General features: G+C 57.7%; 1 protein-coding gene across 6 annotated transcripts in view; it reads left to right on the top strand.

Annotated features, from left to right (window-relative positions):
- CLMN (calmin) overlaps nucleotides 1-17,108 on the top strand; it is a 103,428-nt gene extending 86,320 nt beyond the window's left edge. For 3 of the 6 annotated variants that reach the window (XM_070065585.2, XM_089322475.1, XM_089322474.1), the window contains 4 exons: nucleotides 1,425-1,621; nucleotides 5,388-5,448; nucleotides 6,092-6,162; nucleotides 8,427-17,108. In XM_070065585.2, the coding sequence (XP_069921686.2) occupies nucleotides 1,425-1,621; nucleotides 5,388-5,448; nucleotides 6,092-6,162; nucleotides 8,427-8,595 (498 nt within the window). In that variant the 3' untranslated portion in view covers nucleotides 8,596-17,108. Of the gene's footprint in view, nucleotides 1-1,424; nucleotides 1,622-5,387; nucleotides 5,457-6,036; nucleotides 6,163-6,843; nucleotides 6,941-8,426 lie in introns of all 6 variants that reach the window. The other 3 variants (XM_070065583.2, XR_016226653.1, XM_089322476.1) reach the window with 3 other exon arrangements.
- Nucleotides 17,109-18,897: the final 1,789 nt, after the last annotated feature.

Raw genomic sequence — 18,897 nt, 5'->3', positions numbered from 1 at the left:
GTGGGACTGAGGGAGAGGAGGGCCGGGTGGCTCCGCTGGGGCCCACCTGCCACCTCCCAACCCCCACAAGAGGAACTGGTCCCTGCCCCCCACCCTACCCCACCCACAGGCTGCAAGTCGACTTCTCCCCTGCCTGCTCTTCTTCCTGGAGAGACCCTAAAAAGCCGGCAGGGTAGAGGCGTCCTTCCGTGAGATGAGCCTTTGCTGTCCTCACCGGGGAGGGGTGCAGGACGGGGCCACGGTCCCTTGCTTATGGGCCAGAAACAGGAAAGAGGACGGAGCGCGTGTGGGGAGGGAGCCCGAGTCACACCCCTGCCTCTCTGGGTCCCTGACACGACCGATGGACTCGCAGACGTGGCCATCGTTCTTCCATGCCCTGTGTCCAGTAGTTGGCACACGTGGCTGGAGCGCCTGCACACGGACAGGTGGCTCGAGGCAGGAGACGGCGAACGGAATCCTCTCGGCCAGAGCTCGGGCAGACAGCCGTGTACCTCCACCACTGGGCCTCGCGTTCCCCAGCCAGATGGGAGGGAGAGCGTCGCGCCGGCACCACTCGGCCCTTGTCCATGGCCCCTGGTGCTCACCTGTGCGGTCAGCATCGTCCCCTCCCCCTCACCGACCTTGCACTTGGCTCCTGAGAGCAGGTGATGTCCAGGGGGAGACAGAAAGGGGCATTTCTCTGACTCCTGGCCCTCCTTTAAAAAAAGGAAAATTAGTTTCCCAGTTGGAGGGACTTGAAAACCGCAAGTGTTTCTCATATTTTTTTTCTAAAAAGGTCTCCTCATTGGCCCTTTCAGAAAAGGTGAATCTTGCTTGATGATGGGGGAGGGGCGCAGGCTTGAGTTCCTGCCTGGGCTTTGCTCTGCCTGTGCCTGGCCCTCCCTGCTTTCACTCTGACACCTGTTCAGCAGGTTCTTCCACCCCCACTGAGGCAGCTCTGGGTTTCCCCAAAGGGCACTGCTGGTGGTTTCTAGGTACCTGGGGCAGGCAGCAAGGATTCTTCCCTACTAGAGAAAAGCTGGGGAGAGGGCGCCATGATCTGCCTTGGCCAAGGCACAGTGACCGTGTCCTCCTACAAATCATCCTTGTCTGTGTGGTGCTCTCCAGACCCATGGGCCACGACTGCACCCTGGAGGAAGTGGTCGGTAGTAATTGTACCCATTTGATAGACAAAGAAACTGAGGCTCAAAGAGATAGCACCAGTTGCTCAAGGTCACATAACTCGGAACCGGCTCATCCTGATTCTAAAGCTCTCACAGTTTTTACGCCGCCGTTTGAATTCTGCCCAGGGAGCAGCAGTTTCCCTGCCAGGAAGGCTGAGCTGGACGGGATCTGCAGGGGACAGAATGGCTGGGCTGGAGCTGAGGCCGTGTGGGCGTCTCCCGTTGGAATACTGACTTGCAGGTGGCTGCTTTGTCTTGCAGTCCCAGGAATCCCCAAGCTTGGAACCTGTAGCAAACCCCTTAGAAGCAAAGGTAGTGGAAGAATCGATCAGCAGTAAAAAGAAGGAGAAACGGAAGCACGTGGACCACGTAGAAAGCTCATTGTTCGTGGCGGCTGGGGCTGTGCGATCCTCGGATGACCTGGACGATGACCCCGGAGACCGCAGAGTCCCGTCCAGGTACGTGGCTTCTCGCTACAGAGGCGGGGCTGATGCATGCCCTCTGCCCTCATGCCCTCTGCGGGGTTGGCTCTGATGGGGGCGGGGGCGCCACTGCCCAGGGTCCCACAGAAATCCTCTTTGTCTGCGCCCAGCTTGCCCCGCCCGCACCTGCTCACAGGAGTGAGCCAGGGAGGGCGTGAACTTGCCCTGTCTGCACAGCTGCAGTGGGTACGTGGGGCGGGGGCGCTGTCCGCCCGCCGTCCCCTGGCACGCAGAGAACCGCCCGTGGGGTCATCTCACAGACTTCCAGCTTGCAGCCCGAGGGGACCTTCATCCCCACTGCATGGAAGCTGGACGTGAACCTGAGTGTCCCGGCTTCTCCCACAAGTTGGTCCCCAGGAAGAGAGGGAGGACGATGAGCTCTGGTGGTCCTGGGTCGCCAGCCCTCGCTACGTTCCGCCTCTTCATCCTCACTCCCTGATTCTCGATCTCGCCCAAAGGCAGCTGGACCAGAGGGGTCAGGGCCATGGCACCGCCCCAGGACCTCCCCGTCCAGGGACCAGCAGAGCGAGGTCTGACCCCATAGTCCAGGCCCCTGGTGGCCTGCGTGGTGTGCGAAGGCCGGTAACTCGAGGGTAAGCTGTGAGGTGCCCAGACAGGGAGAGCCAGAGGAGGGCCCGCAGGGGCCTGGGTTTCCGTCTTTGCCTGCTTTGATACTGCACCTGGGCTGTGGGGGGGCTGAGTCGGGATGGTGAGGAAGGCCGCCGCCAGCTGGGCCCACGGCTGCCTGGGCCCGCATCCTCGCCCCTACACGTGACTGCTCGGCACACACACATGCAACCAGGCCCTGCTGGGAACGCAGTGGCCCGGGGCTCTCATCACCATGACATTCGAAGGACCGCCCAGGTCTCCGTCAGCCACGCAGTCTGTTAGGCCTGGGGACTTGGGAGAGAGCGTGGCGGCTCAAAGAACATTCAGGCAGGGTCTTTGCTCCAAGGAAGCAAGATGTCCCCATCTGTCCTGCAAGGACTGGGGGGCTGGAGAGGGCCTGGGGCTTCACATTTAGGCCCTTGGGAGCAGGTGAAGAGAGGCCCCGGGTGGCCTCTGAGCCGAGCGTCGAGAGATAAGGGGGCTTGTGGAGGGGCAATGTCTGCAGGTGGAAGGGACGAGGGCAGACCGCCGGGCCCGCGGCTCCTCAGCCGGTGTGGGGGGGGGCAGCGCGGGGAGCCGCTGGGGTGAGGATGGGCAGACCAGTGTCCTGCAGGCGCCAGGGTCCCTGGCTGGAACATCCCAAGTTGTGCACGTGTATTGAGATCTCAGCCTGGCTTCGTTTCAAAGCACCGGCTGGTGCTGGTGAAGATGAGACAAAGGGGAGAAGGCAAAAGATGGGGAAGCGGGAAAAGCCACGTCCTTTGGTGTCCTTTGGTGTCCCGGGAAGGGGCCCCGCAGATGGCTTCCTCGGATCTTTGCCCCGGCCAGCAGCACTCACGCGCCCGGCACAGACGCCGCGAAGCTCTCCCGGAACCTCGTAGCCCAGGTGGAAGCCACAGCAGCACTGAGGCGCGCTCCTGAAGGGGAAAGAGTGAGCCCTGGAGCCACGCCCCTGCTCGCTCCCGTGTAGGGGTGCAGGCCGTGCAGCCCCCAGTCCCCGGGAGCAGAAAGGTCTCCGATTCCAGAGCGCTTCAGGTTTGGGAATATTTGCACAGACTGTACTTGGTGAACATCCCGGATCCAGGAATCCTAAATTCCCCAGTTCTGTGTGGTCCCGCACTTCCGGAATGTCCGTGCTGGGAAGTGGCCGGTTTTTGAGCCCTTTGGACTTGGGGTGTGGGGATGAGGGATGCTCAGCCTGGCCCAGCAACCCCTTGGCGCCCCAGAAAATGGTGCTTCCCAGAGGTCAGCCCCAGCCCACAGTGAGGACATGGAACCCCTCTTCCCAAGTGCAGGAGGTTTTGTTCCGGCTCTGCCTCCATCTGGTCACTCCCCGTGGCTTCCCTTGGTCTAGGAGAGACACCTGCCACCCAGAGCCCACGCAGTCTCCGTCTCTCAGCCTTGTCTTCATCCACCCTGGCACTGGGCCCCCGCTCCTCAGCTCAGTCACTTAAGTGCCTCATCTCCCTCCTCTCCTCCCCAAGCTCCTCCACATTTGGGGGCTTCCCCTCTGTCTGGAACGCTGTCCCCTGCCTGCTCTTGGCTCGTGTCCTCTCTGTCCTCTGGGGTTTCAGCTCCACTTCCACCTCTTCCAAGCAGCCTTCTTGGATTCTCCCAGGCTATTTTGCATCCCGCTTTGTAGCTGCCTCCGTTGTACCTCATAGCACTTACTAAAGCTGTAGGCGCTCAGATCATTGGTGTTTGCTAGCTGTCTCTGCCCCCACCCCCACCCCCGCCCCCGCCCTGGATGGCAGGGGCTGTGTGTGCAGAGTTCACCAGCACAGCACCTGCCTTGCAGTTGGCATTCAGGAGAGATTCGTTGGGTGGGGGAGTAAGTGAATGAGTGAAGCTCAGGCTTCCCCAGTCTGCTGTTGGTTCCTGGGGGGCAGGAGACAGGTCCCCCAGCTCCTGGCCTGCACACAGAGGCTCTTGATAGATTTGCTGAATGAGTTCCAGATGCGAAGCCATACTGAGGGTTCTGTAAAACAAAGCCACCGCAAAGAAGCGTCCTCCCCTCCTGGTGAGGAGGCACTTGTTAGCAAAACCTGACACACCTGTGGGGACAGGGGTGCAGGTGCAGGTGGCTGACTTACTGCACTCCGCTGGCTCCCAGGCTCCAGGCTCTCTTCTGTCTTCGCAGGTGCATTTGGCTTGTTTCTGGGCTGGAGAAGCAGCCAGGAAAAAGTAGCAGAGTTTTGGGAGCCGGGACTGGAGTTCCCTAAGCCTAGCACAGCTCTTGGCACACAGAAGGTGCACAGTAACCGTCAGCTGGCCACGTGCCCATTGCGAGGGGAGAGCTGGGAGAGGGGGTCAGCAGTGGGCAGGAACACCGGAGCTGTTGCTGGTGCATTCCCTGGGGGTAAACTCTTGGTCAGATGCCTTCTTCCTGGATCCCAGGATGCCCCAGTGTGGGCCTGCCTGGAGCAGACAGAAATGACTTCCCCGTGCCCCATACATCGGCGTCCAACACCTCGTTCTGCTGGACAGCGAAGCGGGGCCTGCTGCTCTCCCCTTTCCATCCCATCAGCTCTGTGAGCAGGGAGGGCGGGAATGGCGACCCATTTCACAGATGAGAAAAACCAATCAGAGATACAAGCACTTGGCCAGCATTGCCAACAAGTCAGCCAGGAGCCTCCGTCCTGGGCCAGCCAGCTCTGGTCGGGGGACGGAGGCGTGATGCAGGCTGTGGTCAGCAAATGAGCTCGTGTGTGTGGAAGGCAGGCAGGCCACATCCAAGAGCTCACGAGCGGAGAGCAGGAGCCCTGGCAAGCGGCTCTGGTTCCGGGTCTCGGCCCAGGTCTGATTTTAACTTGTGGCGGCCCTCTCGCCAGTCCCGAGACCTCAGGGTGCCTAGAAGTGAGGGGCCTGCCCGCCCGAGGTCCTGTGGGTTTGAAGGATGTGCAGCTTCCTTCTGATTAAACTTCTGACGTTGCTGTGCCTCATGCGAGGCCCGGTGTTCATCTCTAGGCCCCGTGCAGTAGGCGCACGGTGGCCCACGGTGGCCCATGGCGGCCTGTGGCGGAACGCTCTCGTTTTGGTCTCCATGCAGGGGTCTGGGGGTGGGGGTTCTCACGCGCCTGAGCCTGAGGTAGCCCCAGGTGGCACCGACTCAAATCCTCTGCTTGTTTTGCAGGACTAGCCACAGTGACTCCAGCATTTACCTGCGGCCACATACTAATAGGTCTTTGGAATCGGTTAGTATGTGAGTTTCTTCTCCTCGCACACCGCCCCTGCTAACCCGTTCCTCTCTGCCCTTCCTCCTCCCAGCCCAGAGCTTTGAGGGTACTGACCTGCTCCAGCTATACTTTTGGATAGAAGACAAACACATTGAAACCTTGTCGTTAAGCACAGTCCAATCGGATGTCCAGTTTGGGCAATAAGGGATGTAAATAAAGTGATGATTTTAAAGGCCTCTTTGTTATAAAAAAAAAAGTGCATCCAAGACACCACCGCTCCCCCACCCCGCCCCCGGCCCAGCGCCCGCACACAGACCCAGGCAGATCCTGTTCACAGAGAGGCGCGACTTCAGCCCTGGGGTCCGCTCCACGCACACAGGGGCTGAGTCCCTGGGGCGCTGGGACCCCCAGCAGCGCCCGCCAGGCAGGCTGTAGGTGGTGGGAGGGGCATCAGGAGAGGGCGGGGCGGCGGGGAGGGTGGGGGCGGGGAGCTGTCCATTTAGATTTAGCGCTGTGATTTTGGAAGTAGACGTCTGCAGTATTGAGGAAAGCGTGGCTCGCTTGGCTTTGTGTGTTTAAAAAAAATCATCTTATTTTCTGTTTCAGAGATTTCATCTTTACTAATTGGGTTGCGGGGTTTTGTTTATGAATTTCACTGTAGGATCATTTTAGCTATGTTCACTCGAGGAACGCAGCTGATCTGGATGACAGGAGACACCGAATACTAACCAGGTGGGTGGCGCTACTCCTCCGTGCTCTTGATTACGCAGCTGGATTTCCCCCGGGGGCGGCTGCTCCCCGCCTGTGCTTTGTTGATACTCTGGGCTTGTGCAAGAACTAGTAGCTGCTCCAGGAGGCAGGAGGGTGCATTCAGTGAGCGTGGGAGGGAGAAGTGGATGTTAATGAACAGTGATGGGCAGGCAAGGTTGGGGAAATGACTCAGCCTGAGCGGTTCAGGGTTAGGGGCCCACAGCCGCATTTACGCAGTGCAGCATCCTTTTCTTTAAGGTTTATTGATTTATTAGAGAGAGAGAGAGAGAGAGAGAGGGACAGATCCTCTGTCTACTGGTTCACTCCCCAAATAGCTATAATAACCCGGGCTGCGCCAGTCTGAAACCAGAGTTCAGGAACTCCATCCTGGTCTCTCACCTGGGCGGGGCTGTCCAAAGACCTGGGCCCTCACCCACAGCCTTCCCAGGAGCTGGCTGAGGGACTTGAACTGGCAGCGGGACGTGGGATGCTGGCGTCACAGGCGGCAGCTTAGTTCCCGCGCCCCGGTCCCAGCCCCGGCCCCGGCCCCGGCCCCGGCCGGATGTGCAGTGTGCCCACAGAGCCCGGAGAGGCGGGAGCGGGCTTGCTGAGGCCGTAGCCTGCTGTGCCCTGACCACCGTGTTTGTTCTGTCACCACTACAGGTACAATACTGAGAGGCTCACTGAGCTGATTTTACAGTTTTATGGCATCAGAGCCGATCTGAAGAGGGAGTGCAAGCAAGCCAGGATGTCCATGAAAGTATTTCTTCCCGTCGGGCTTCTAGCAGCCCTCTTCTCTAAGGCCCATTGCAGTAGGGCTGCCCGTCAGAGCCCGGGAGACCCAGGGCGCGCGCCCGACCCGGCCGCTCTGAGCTCGCCTCGTCCCCGCTCCAGCCACGGCGTCACACGCGGCGGCCGTCTGGGTTTTGTTTTCCTGTGGATTCCAACGGGCCTGGGGAGGGGCTTACATGATGGGCACCAGAACGCTGCCTCTGAGTAGTGCCCAGCCCCTGGGAGTGTGGTCCTCGGACCGCCAGCCTCCTCCCCACAGTCCGACAAACAGAGGGGAGCTGACCCTCACTGTCCCGCCCCAGGATGGAAATGTACGCACTGGTTGGCAGCAGGGCCGCACAGGCTCACAGGGAGGCTGCAGCTCTGGCTGTGTGGGACGGGGCCGGGGGAGGTCGAGCCTGCAAGGTTGACAGGTGCAGGTGCGCTGGCCACGCTTTCAACACCAAGCATTTATTGCCTTGGGAATAAAAAATACATGTCCTTTACACTTATTTACATTGATAATCTTTTGGAAAGATGTATTTTATTTCAAAGGCAGAATTACAGAGAGAGAGGGAGAGACACAGAGAGAAATCTTCCATCCCAAATGGCCAAGCAGCCAGGGCTGGGCCAGACGGAAGCCGGGAGCCGGGAGCTTGTTCCAGGTCTCCCACGTGGATGCAGGGGCCCAACTATGTGAGCTGTCCTCCACTGCCGTCCCTGGTGCATTAGCAGGGAGCTGGATGGGAAGTGGAGCAGCTGGGACTCCAACCAGCCCGTATGGGATGCTGGCGCTGTGTAGACAGTTTAAAGAAAGAGAAGGCAGCGCAGTCAGCCGGCCGTCGTCTGCCTGAGCAGCACTGGGTGTGCTGCTGGCTGCGAATGTTTGATGCCTGCCCCGCTTCTCGGGGTAGCTGGAGGGATGTGGTCTGAACTCCCCCCAATCCGCATCACGCACCACTGAAGGACCCTCCGGGCAGCTCCGGGCCACTGCCCCTTTCCTCTGTGGAAGTTTGGGTCTGCGGCTGCTGTCCACCACCGAGCTGCCTGCAAAATTACAGAAGGAAGCTAAAGCTGACCAGATGGAGTCTAGTTGTGACTGCAAAGATGACGGAGCCAGAGCCTAGCTGGGTGGGGTGGGGGTGGGGCCTGCCTTGGTTCATTTGCCTGAGCCGGCTTTTTTGACAGCGTGTGTCACGGGGGAGCCCTGTTCCTTCAGATGACTCCCAGGGTCCCCCGCGTCCACGTGGTGCTACACCCCGGCCCAGGTGCCAGCTCTGTGGAGCCTCCACCCTTGAGTCTCGACTTGCCCATCTGTAGAGTGGGGCTAACAGCCCCTCCTAGTGTTGGGGCTTCCTGGGCAGCCAGCCCCCTGCCTGGGGTCCACACGGCAGGCGGGGGACGGGTGGTGCTGGGTGGAGTCTGCCCTCCGGGGACCCGCTTGTAACTGCCGTCCTCTGCGGTGTGTCCTGCAGGAAGGCCGACAACTCGGGCGAAGCCGCGGCGCCGGGGACGCACAGCCCGCACAGCGACTCCCTGACGCAGCTGGTGCAGCAGCCGGACCTGGTGTATTTCATCCTCTTCCTGTGGCTCCTGGTTTACTGTCTGCTGCTCTTCCCACAGCTGGATGTCAACAGACTCTGAAGTGTGTCTGGAAAATAAAGAGACAGGACCCTGAGCAGGGGAGGGGTCTTTTATATCTCGGGGTCTGGGCGGGGTCCTGCCTCCCCCTGTTGTTGCTGCGGGTTCCTGTTTCCTTGTCCTTTGGCGAGACCTGAGCATGCTTTTCTCCTGGACTGTGTGCCCAGAACTGCGCAGGTGGGTTTGCCCGGCTTGGTCGGAGAGTAACCATCCTTACTAAGATGGAGCCCAAACCCAGATGTTAGCTCATCGCAAATGCAGGTTTTTAAGGGGCTCTCGGATGGGGGGTCCCAGGCTGAGCCCCTGCTTGTGGGAGACCTGCCAACCCGTCCTCCAGGATGGTGTGTGAGTGGAGCTGTGGGGCCCTGGCGCCTGTTGCCACCTGGTGATCGCTGGACAAGCACGACCAGGGAATGGTAAAACCGAGGAAGCCGGAGAAGGCGATGTCACAGCCACGGTCCACTTTGCGCACCCTGGTTTCGGGGTGGTGGGGTGCACTTGGAATTCACTCTTGTGTTGATTGGATTGGAAACAGCGGGGATTTTCAACTCTTTTCCATCTGGGGGTCAGTCTAGACGTGGCATTGAAAGCAGAGCTCTGGGTGGGGTGGGCCCTGAGACCCCCCTCCCACCCCTCAGCCTCGGTGACTGCTCCTGAGACTCCTGTCTCGTTCTCAGGGTCCCACAGGGAAGAACCTGGAGGAGGACTAGAGAGGGGCGGGGCTGATGTTGGACGCTGATGTTGGGGTCGCTGCTGTGTGCATCTGCCTCGTGGCGTGGACGTCCTTGGTGCTTGGTTGCAATGGGTTTCTCAAAGACGCCTTCTGGGAAAGCGCCGGGAGTGAACAGGGCAGGTGGGCCGTGCGAGGAGGGAAGCCCACCCCCCGCTGGCACTTTCCATGGCCTTGGTTCCCTATCCTCTTTTTCTTGCCAAAACTCAGGTCAGTGGAGACCGTGTGCTGCTCCCTGCCCCCACCTCCCAGGAAGCACGTGGTAGGCCCCCCTGGTAAGATGGTGCACTGTTAGGAGAGGCCTCTGGGGGCAGCTTGTTTAATCCAGCTCCGGTGGCAGAGCAGGTTGGCCAACAACACCGCCCACAAGGGACAAACTTGAAGGAGCACACCGGCTGGGGCTGCCACCTCTGGTAGATAACTTCCACCCACGCACCAATATCTGAAACAAAGATAAAATGGCTGGATAAAACGTCCTCATTTAGCACATCCTAACATCGTAGGCCAGCTGTCAACCTTAGTTTTGCTCCTGTATTCTGCCCATGAAGAGGTAGTGTTCGCCTTCAACCTCAGCGCCTGTTCCCTCTGGAACAGCCCGGCCGGCCTTGTCACCCACAAGCCGCTAGTGTTCTCACTCCAGGAATCACAGGGCCTCGCTCACGCCAAGGAGCAGGTTTCAAGTCTGCAGAATCCCAGCAGGAGGGCCTGTCTGCATGGATGACAGCCCAATCTGGCCTCGCCACCAATCCTGAATGTGGTCCAGCCCTCGGCTTGCCCTCGCCGAGAGAATGGCCGTCCCCTGGCCATGAGCTGTTGGGAGCTTGGAGTGAGTCCATCCCAGAGGCTGAGAGAAAAGGAGCTAATTGATGAGCCCCTGGTGTTGTGGGAGGCTCAGAGGTGCAGATGGTCACGAGTGCGTGTGTGATCCTTGCAAACCCTGGCACCGCTGGATCCCTGCCTACGTTAGCTGTTTGATGAGCTGGGGAGGAGCTGACCCGAGAGTGAATCATCTCCTGTTATGTGTCCAGACCCCATTCAGAAAAATCTCCATCGACAACTTGCAACATTGCTGAGAACATCCGCTGGCGCTGTGCCTGGAAGTCCTTAGGATCGGGCTGGCACTAAACTGATTTTTTTTTTTTTTTTGAAGGGCAGACATCTCATTTGAGTCTGTGCTGACTTGGGTGAGGCTGGATGCGGGAGGCTAGGGGACAGGCCACCCCTCTGCAGGTGAGGCTTTTCTCTGGTTCCCTGGAGGCTACAACGTTGGACTCTTAGCTGTTGCTTTGCACTTTTACATGATGAGCTCACCCTCTCCTGTTAAACTGCCTGTGGAAACATCGGCTGACTTGCTGTCGCGGTCATGAGCCTTTGAGCCCTGCCGGCACCCTGAGTGTGGCTGCGGCACGGTAACTGGGAGATCTCCCTAGGGTGCGGTGTGGACAGCACTGCGGGCGTCTGAGGAGCGTGTGTGATGCCCTCCCCCCTCCATGACTTTTTAGTGACCTGAAGAAAGGGAGTGCAGGATTGCAAGTTAAGTATTCAAATTTTTGCAGCCTAAGTCTCAGTCTCAAAAGTCTAAAAAAGCCATCCTCATGTGAGCTCCTGTCTTCCTTGTGCCCTTACCCACGAGTGGCTGAGCATAGAGTTCTGAGTGCAAGGTGGCGCCCCGCCCCCACTGTCCTGGTCCCTGGGCCTCGGCAGGGGCTGAGCTGCCCCTCTCTCCCTGGCAGCGCTCCCAGTCTCCTCCTTGGAGTTGCCTGCGCTGCCTTGGTGCGGGTCCGGTGCTGCTGCGCCTTGGGCTGACTTCCCTGGCAGGTGTCTTACTCGTAGCTACGTTCTTTCTCTCTGGACTGCCTGCTGTTCCAGTGTGGAACCTCCTAAGCGGATCCTTTTATATTTGTATCTTTTCTGCTTCTCATCTCTTTATGTTCCTGGTCCGCTTTCCCCGAAGAATGTCCCGCTTTATCTTCCCTAGGAGGAATGTCCGATTTGATTTTGATGGTGAGACGTTGTGGTTGCTCCTTGCTTTGTTACCCAGTGTCCTGTGCAGCTCCCGTGTCTCTCTATGGATGTGCGTGTGTTTGGGGCACGCACGGTGCCGCTCCCTGCTGCGCCTTTTTTTCTTAGAGTCGCCGTTCTCTGGGTGGGCTCAGTCTCATGTCCCAGGTTTTGCTGGGACATCTGCTCATGCCGTAGCGCTGTTCCAGTTAAGAGCCAGACAGCAGCCGGCGCCGTGGCTCAATAGGCTAATCCTCCACCTTGCGGCGCCGGCACACCGGGTTCTAGTCCCGGTTGGGGCGCCGGATTCTGTCCCGGTTGCCCCTCTTCCAGGCCAGCTCTCTGCTATGGCCAGGGAGTGCAGTGGAGGATGGCCCAGGTGCTTGGGCCCTGCACCCCATGGGAGACCAGGAAAAGCACCTGGCTCCTGGCTCCTGCCAGGATCAGCGCGGTGCGCCGGCTGCAGCGGTGGCCATTGGAGGGTGAACCAGCGGCAAAGGAAGACCTTTCTCTCTCTGTCTCTCTCTCACTGTCCACTCTGCCTGTCAAAAAAAAAAAAAAAAAAAAAAGAGCCAGGCAGCAAGAAGCCGAGTGGGCGCTCTGTGTGTCAGCTGTGGCCTTTGCTCTAAGGCCAGCAGGCGGGCACCTGGACTCACTACTAGGGAACCCTACTAGGTGTCAGTATTTGCAGGTTTTTTCTCTGGAACCCATTTTTTTTTTAGAGCTATTTCCACTGTTCTCCCACCTGGCAAAGAAGGACATACACAGGGGCTGCAGCAGCCATAGCACACCCTTGGGAAATTTCAAAATCGGCAGCCACTGGGCAGAAACCACCCATGAGCACAGACTTGACCCGCAGAGGCCACCTCTGCCCCTCCTCCAGGCAGGCGCCACAGCTTTGCCTCCTGCACCAGGTAAACCCTCCTGGATCTTCTGCCTCCCATGACACTCAGTCTGGGGCAGCCACATGGCTTCTGGGGCTTTCTTTGCTACCCTCACTTCATTTAGGAAACGAGTTTGCCGACGAAGCAACGGTTTGGGTTCTCTGTTGGCTGATGCTTGGAACATGGCCGGCATTTCCTTCTGGAAGTTTGTGTCTTGCCCTCGTTGCGACTACAGGATTGTCGTGGGCTGCCTGGTCATGGGAGAGGGGCTCCCCCCAGGGCCTGGGACAAGAAGTACCGTGCCCGGTCGTGTGTGTTCAGCATGGGGACCCTGCCCCCTGCAGTGCCTGCCTGCTGCTTGGTGGCAGGGTCAGAAGCATTGGAGCAGCCTGCACAGTGGGTCTCCGTGAGTCACTGATGATTTGAGAGCCCTGGGGAGGGTGTGAGGGTCCCCAGCCTCTAAGGCATGAGAGGCGGGAGCTCAGGAAGGGGGGTGACTCACGCTCCGCTGGCTGGCGGCCTCGGGTGGGCCGTACTCATTCCCAAGTACATCTCCAACGTGACAGCCTCCAGCGGCTGCTGCTGAACTCTGCGTGCACCCTCCCTCCCCCACTCGCCAAGGACCCAGAGCACCCCGGAGCTAATGGAGCACGTGCCTCCCCACACGTCCGCGTCGGTCGTGGCTGCTTTTGCCTGTCTGTCCTCTTTCTCTGTTTGTCCGGGAGGGCAGCTGCGCCGTGAACTCTTGCACCCTTTTGCTTAAACCTCGGGAGAGGCTCCAGGAGCAGCAGTGGAGTTTGGAGGAGGCGTGGCTTCTTTTTCTTTTCTGCTAGAGCCCCCTTCCCCAGGGACCCGCTCTGCGCCGCTCACCTGTCTTCCTCTGGAGTCCCAGAAGTGGGCTGTGCCGGAGCTTCCGGCCACCACGGCTGCTCACAGCCTCCCCAGAGACGCTCTTGCCAGGACGCCGGAGCCCAGCTGTGGTCCTCGTTTGACACCGCATCTGGGGAAGCCGCCCCTGCATCGTGAGTTGTTCTCCCGGCCCAGCCCGCTGGCGAGGGCTGCTCTGACCTCCAGGTCCTGGACCTGGGTTGGGCGGTTGAAGCCAGGGGCGGCCACGGGTTGCCCGTGACGTCAGTTGGTGTGGGCGGCGCCTCTCATGGGCATCTCCTGAGGAGCAAGTCAGCAGAGCAGACAGGTGAGCTCAGGGCGAGCAGTCGTGCAGGTGGCCCGAGGTGCAAGCAGACTCTCCCACTCCCCCTGTGAGTCTTCGTGCCCCCCCCCCAGCACCCGGCTCTCCTTGTTCTGACCTTTAAGGGCCCCATGGTAGCCTTTGGGCCTTGTCATTACTGCATTGGTGTGTGCGGGACGGGGCCCGGGATGTGCCTGGTCGGGTGTGGGGTGCAGAACAGAGACCTGGACTTGCCAGAGGCCGCCAGCCTCCCTGAGCTGAGTATTCTGGACCTGCCGCCCTGCGGGCCGTGAGGATGCTTAGCACGTGTGCAGAGAGCCTTGAGAGAAACCCAGCAGCGAGCAGTTGTCTCTAGCCAAGGTCGTGGCAGCAGCGTGCCGAAAATACTCCCCCCCGTGGGAAAAAAGACAACCAGTATTCTGTGCTGTTTGGCCGAGTTGTTTTTAAAGAGACACAGCAACTCAGCAAGCCGTGGTCCTGAGACCCTGCTGACACTCGGACGCCAAGTAGCTGCTGCCTGCGAGGGTTTCCTTAGATGAACCATTGCCTTGTTTTTGTTTTTTAAGCTCTTCGGGAGGCGTCCTGGCACTGGGGGAGAGGGCAGGTTGGGGTCAGCCAGATCTGGTTTTGGATCCCTGCTCTGTCGCTGGATTTGGGGGCGGCAGTGGGCATGTTGGTGGCTTCCACCTGAGCTCCTGTGCAGGGCACACACTCAGCATACACCTGTTTAATGATCGGGCCTTCCTTGCCAGCCTACAGTGAGCTTGCAGGCTTCGTAGGAGCCCTCACTCTCCACGCCCCACCTCCCCGGGCGATGACCGCATCTCTTCCCAGCGTTCAGTGTATCATGGCTTCCCCAGTCCCACACCTTCCTGCCAGCCGCCCTGTCTGAACTTGAAACACTTGCCTTTCGCCAGAGGACGTTTAAGCCACCGTATACTCATGGACACACTTGAACCTTCCCATGGTCATGGGAGGTGTTAACTTCAGGGAGGAAACCCAAGCACAGGATGGGAGAGCAGCGAGGTTGTAGCTCGGAGCTGGCGAGTGGCAGAAGCGGGAACGGAACGCGGAGACTGATTTTCAAACATTGATTTTCACTCTCAGCTTCATGCTCAGGAAACAGCTGTGCCCTAGTGAAATGCTGGTTCTTGGAGACTTTGGCTCAGTTGGCAAGTTGTGGGTGGGAAAATAAGGTTTACTTGTCACCTCGACGTCCCCTGCACCTGTTGGCGCCCCGCCCCGCATCCTAGCTACAGCAGGCTGCCCTTCCTACTCACATCGAAAGGACTAGGGAAATCCCAGCCATGTGTGAGCCAATGGTTGTGACTTTGCAGCCAAGGTGGCTGCTTCCAAAGATCCCGGCGCAGCAAAATCGCAGCGTCTAAAATGAAAGAGGGTTCTTCAGGGACTTCAGCTGGCTGTGTCCCGCTCGCAGCGGTTCCTCTAGCCTCCTCCAGCACTTGCTTCTCAGAGTAGGAAATGGGCTTTCTCCTTCAAAGCAGAGCGGAGCATGCCTGGGCAGAGCGTGGTTGAATTGCGGGGAGGGGAGGGGTGGGCGTGGGGAGGAATTTGGAAAGCAGTTACGTCACCACCCGGCGCCCTGCCTCCCACATTGCAGTGCCTGGGTTTGGGCCCCAGCGCTGCCTCCCGTCCGGCTCCCTGCCGGTGCGCCCTGGCAGGCTCAGTAGTGGAGGCCCTGCCACTCACATGGAGATCCAGACTGAGTTCCAGGCTCCTGGTTCCGGCCCGGCCCAGCCCTGGTTCCCTGGCTGTTACCGGTTTTGGGAGCTGAACCAGCACATGACATTCTGTCTGCCCCACCCCCCTCTCTGCATTTGAAATACATAAATAAATATTTAGAAATTTGTATATATGCGAATGGAGATTGAATTGTATGGATGAAGACATCCCTGGTTGGTCTCTGATACAGGGATCATTATTTTTCCTTTGTTTTAAGTTTAAAAATTGTGATTTTTGCATTGGTACCAAAGAATAGAAAATTCACTGGATTTTTTAAAAACTGATTTTTTGCATTTATTTGAAAGCTAGATTTAGAGAGAGAGGAGAGGCAGAGAGAGAGCTCACCTGTCTGCTGGTTCACTCCCCAAATGCCAGGGCTGGGCCAGGCCAAAGCCAAGAATCAGGAGCTTCATCTGCGTCTCCCGTGTCGGTGCAGGGGCCCAGGCACTTGGGCCATCTTCCGCTGCTTTTCCGGGTGCCTTAGCAGGAAGCTGGATTGGAAGTGGAGCAGCTGGGACTTGAACTGATGCCCACATGGGATGCCGGAGTCACAGTCGGTGGCTTAACCTGCTGTGCACAGCACTGGCCCCTCACGGGACGTGCTTATCCCACTTGCAGTAGCCACCTCTTTGAGCCCCACTAGGCTCCAGAGGAGCGTATTCTGTGTGAGCTCCTGCCATGGGAGCAGACCCCAGGAGATGTGGCATTCCCAAGGTCACGCGAGCGCTGAGACACTGGCTGCGGGAGCTCTGGGAGTGCCTGTGCCGTGGGGAGCGGGACCGCACCGGCCTGGGGATCAGGAACACCCGCATCTGCGCTCTGCTCACCTGTAGTTGCCGTTTAAAAAGACCTCTCTAGGTTTAACAATCCAAAGGTTAGCACGTTTATTTTTGTGTTTCCTTGAGTGGCCTATTAAAATGAGTGCCCTTCTATATGTAAGCGAGCTCCAGGACTTAGAGCTTTGCATCTCTGCTATGTATGAGAAAGGTGCCTTTGGGAAGAGTTGGGAAAACTGGCCGTTCACGGTGGGGGATGCAGGTTGGAGTAGAACCTGGGAGATCTGCCTCTCGGGGCTCCAGGGTGGAGTTTGTCTCAAGTTAGCGTCTGAGGTTGACTCAACTCCCAGGGAATTTCTTTTAGATTCGGAAGTTCAGCTGCTGGAGTACATAGCTGTGAACGACTAGACTCTTCCCCATCCACGAGCACAGGCTTGAAATACGCCCATCAGCCAAGATGGGAGTCACAGCTGTCCGCGTGGCAGTAGCGTCAGCCGAGGCTGGCGTGTCTGTGGACGGTGCCCTGAAGGTGGGAGCGGCGCCTGCGGGGAGCTGTGCTGACGAGGACACTGCCCTTTGCTGTTGAGCGTGGACCGGATCAGGGAGCCTGCGTCACTCGCATCGGCTGATACTGGCCGAAGAGCAGCAGCAAGACAGGGAATGGCTGTTCCCCGCTCTGCGCCGTGGGGGCGCGTTACGAAGCCTGCAGTCGCGAGTGTGTCAGAGCCCATCGCGTTGCAGGGTGACCGATGTCTTATTTGTGCTGGGCTCCCGGATACATTGAACATATGTATTAATGTTACTGTGATGTCACGGCAGGGCTTAACTGTCAGACTTTTTACTGAGAGCTCCAGGAGAACTGTTGAGGGGAAAAGTGAGATGTTATTTTGTAGTACAAGGATTATTTTGTCTGTTTAGTAGATGCTTAGAAGCAACTTTGTAAAAAAAAAAAAAGGGGGGGGACTTTGTAAAACATTATTGTATGAATGTGTACTCTTATTTATTGATTATTGTAAATTAAGATATAAATGGCTATTTGCATAATTTATACTGGTGGGAAATTAGCTGGAGTATTTGTTATTTGACTGTTTTCTATTAAGGAATATTGGGTTTGGTGCTATGACGAATGATCTTGTAAAATTATATGTCTTCTTCAGGAGATTTTTGAATATAAATTCCTTGAATTGACCGTCTCGTTGGTGACCCTTACTTCATTGATGTCTGTGCTCTTGCTAACTAGCAATGGTCCAGCAGGTACCCTGTGCCAAGGTCAAGGGGAAGCCAGCTGTCCTTAGGTCTGCGGAGACTGTAGGGAAGGTGCCCTTGGAAGACTGTGCAGAGGCACTTCAAAAGGTGGTGGGAATGAAGTTAGAAGATAAGTCTATGGAGGTGGGAAATATTTTGAAATCAATGCATAGCTTTTTTGACGGTGCGTATTTCCCGTGAACTTTATGAAGACCCTCCTCCTGTTAACTTGGCCTTGAGCATTTGTGTGTGAAGCTCCAAGAAGGAGTCACAGTAGAACATCACGCCTCAGTTTCCATGAGGCATTGGCTCCGGGACCCCAAATCCATGGGTGCTCAAGTGCCTTGCACAAAATCGCGTAGTACCAGGGCCATCATTGGGTGCCGGCATCCCATACTGGAGCGCCGGTTCTAGTCCCAGCTGCTCTTCTAGCCCAGCTCCCTATGAATGCGCCTGGGAAAGCAGTGGAAGACGGCCCAAGTGCTTGGACCCCTACCACCCATGTAGGAGACCCAGATGGAGTTCCTGGCTCCTGGCTTCAGCCTGGCCCAGCCCCATTTGCAGCCATTTGGGGAGTGAACCAGCAAATGGGAGATCTCTCTCTGTCACTCTGCCTTTCAAATTAAAAAAAAAAAAAGCTTTAAAAAAGCATAATATTTGCATAAAACCTACACACATCCTCTGCACATTAGGGTCATGTCAGGTTTTTTATAATATCCAATACATGGAAGTACTATGTGTAGATAGTTGCTGTACTGTATTATGTAGGGAATGACAATGAAGAAAAATGTCTATATGCTCAGCACAAGCCCATTTTCCCCCGAGGATTCTCAGTCCATAGTAGGTTAAGTCTGTGGGTACGGAGGCAGTGGCTACAGAGAGCTGGTGGAGTCATGGTGGCAGCTTTAGGGCACTGGAGTTCCACAGCCTGGGTGTGAATGCAGAGTCTGTCTCTCACTGGTTCTGTGATCGAAGTCCTGGAGGAGCCTGTGATCCCCAGAAAACAGCCTGATCCTGTACCATTTAGGGGCAGAGGGGGCGCGACCCACGGGCTGCAGGGTGAGGGAAGGAGGGAGAGCAAACAGCAGGTAGCGGGTGATGTTTGCTGCACGGGTGCTAGGGCCCGGGCACTGTTCTGCTTGCTCAGAATATGGCAGTAAGCCCATCACAGAGTCCTTGGGCTTGCGTTCTGGTGGGGGAGGGATGGGAGCCAGTAGAAGATGTAGTATCTCAGATAGAGACTAGAGTAGTGAGACAGTGGGGAGAGAAGGTTGGATTGGGGGTGGCTGGGAGGTGCCACGGCGCTAACAGAGGGGTCAGGAGAGGTCTCTCAGGGCGGGTCGGGGTGGGGGGGTGGCATTTGGATAGACCAGGAAGAGCTGCAGGAATGAATCGTCCATGTTGGAAAAATTTTCTAAGCAAAGGGAGCAGCAAGTGCAAAGGCCCTGAGGCAGGTTTGGTGAAAGCCCAGCAAGGCAGGTAATGGAAGACTTTGTGGACACAGAAGGGGCTGGTCAGGTAGGGCCTTGCAAGATGTGGTGAGGACAGTGACCTTTACCCTGAGTGACCTGGGATCCACTGAGGGGGGAGGGGTGTGGAGCATGTGTTGATGGACATTTTACCAGGTTAAGCCTGGCTGCCATGGTAAGACTAGGTGCTGGGGATGAGTGAAGAGCCCATGTCCACCATGCAGGACAGAGCTGGCCATGGTGCAGGCCAGGGTGGGAGAGCGGGAAC

Source organism: Oryctolagus cuniculus, chromosome 20 (genome assembly GCF_051225735.1).
Source record: "Oryctolagus cuniculus isolate XC-2025 breed Fujian yellow rabbit chromosome 20, ASM5122573v1, whole genome shotgun sequence".
Classification (NCBI taxonomy): domain Eukaryota; kingdom Metazoa; phylum Chordata; class Mammalia; order Lagomorpha; family Leporidae; genus Oryctolagus; species Oryctolagus cuniculus.
This window is presented reverse-complemented; position numbering and strand designations above follow the sequence as displayed.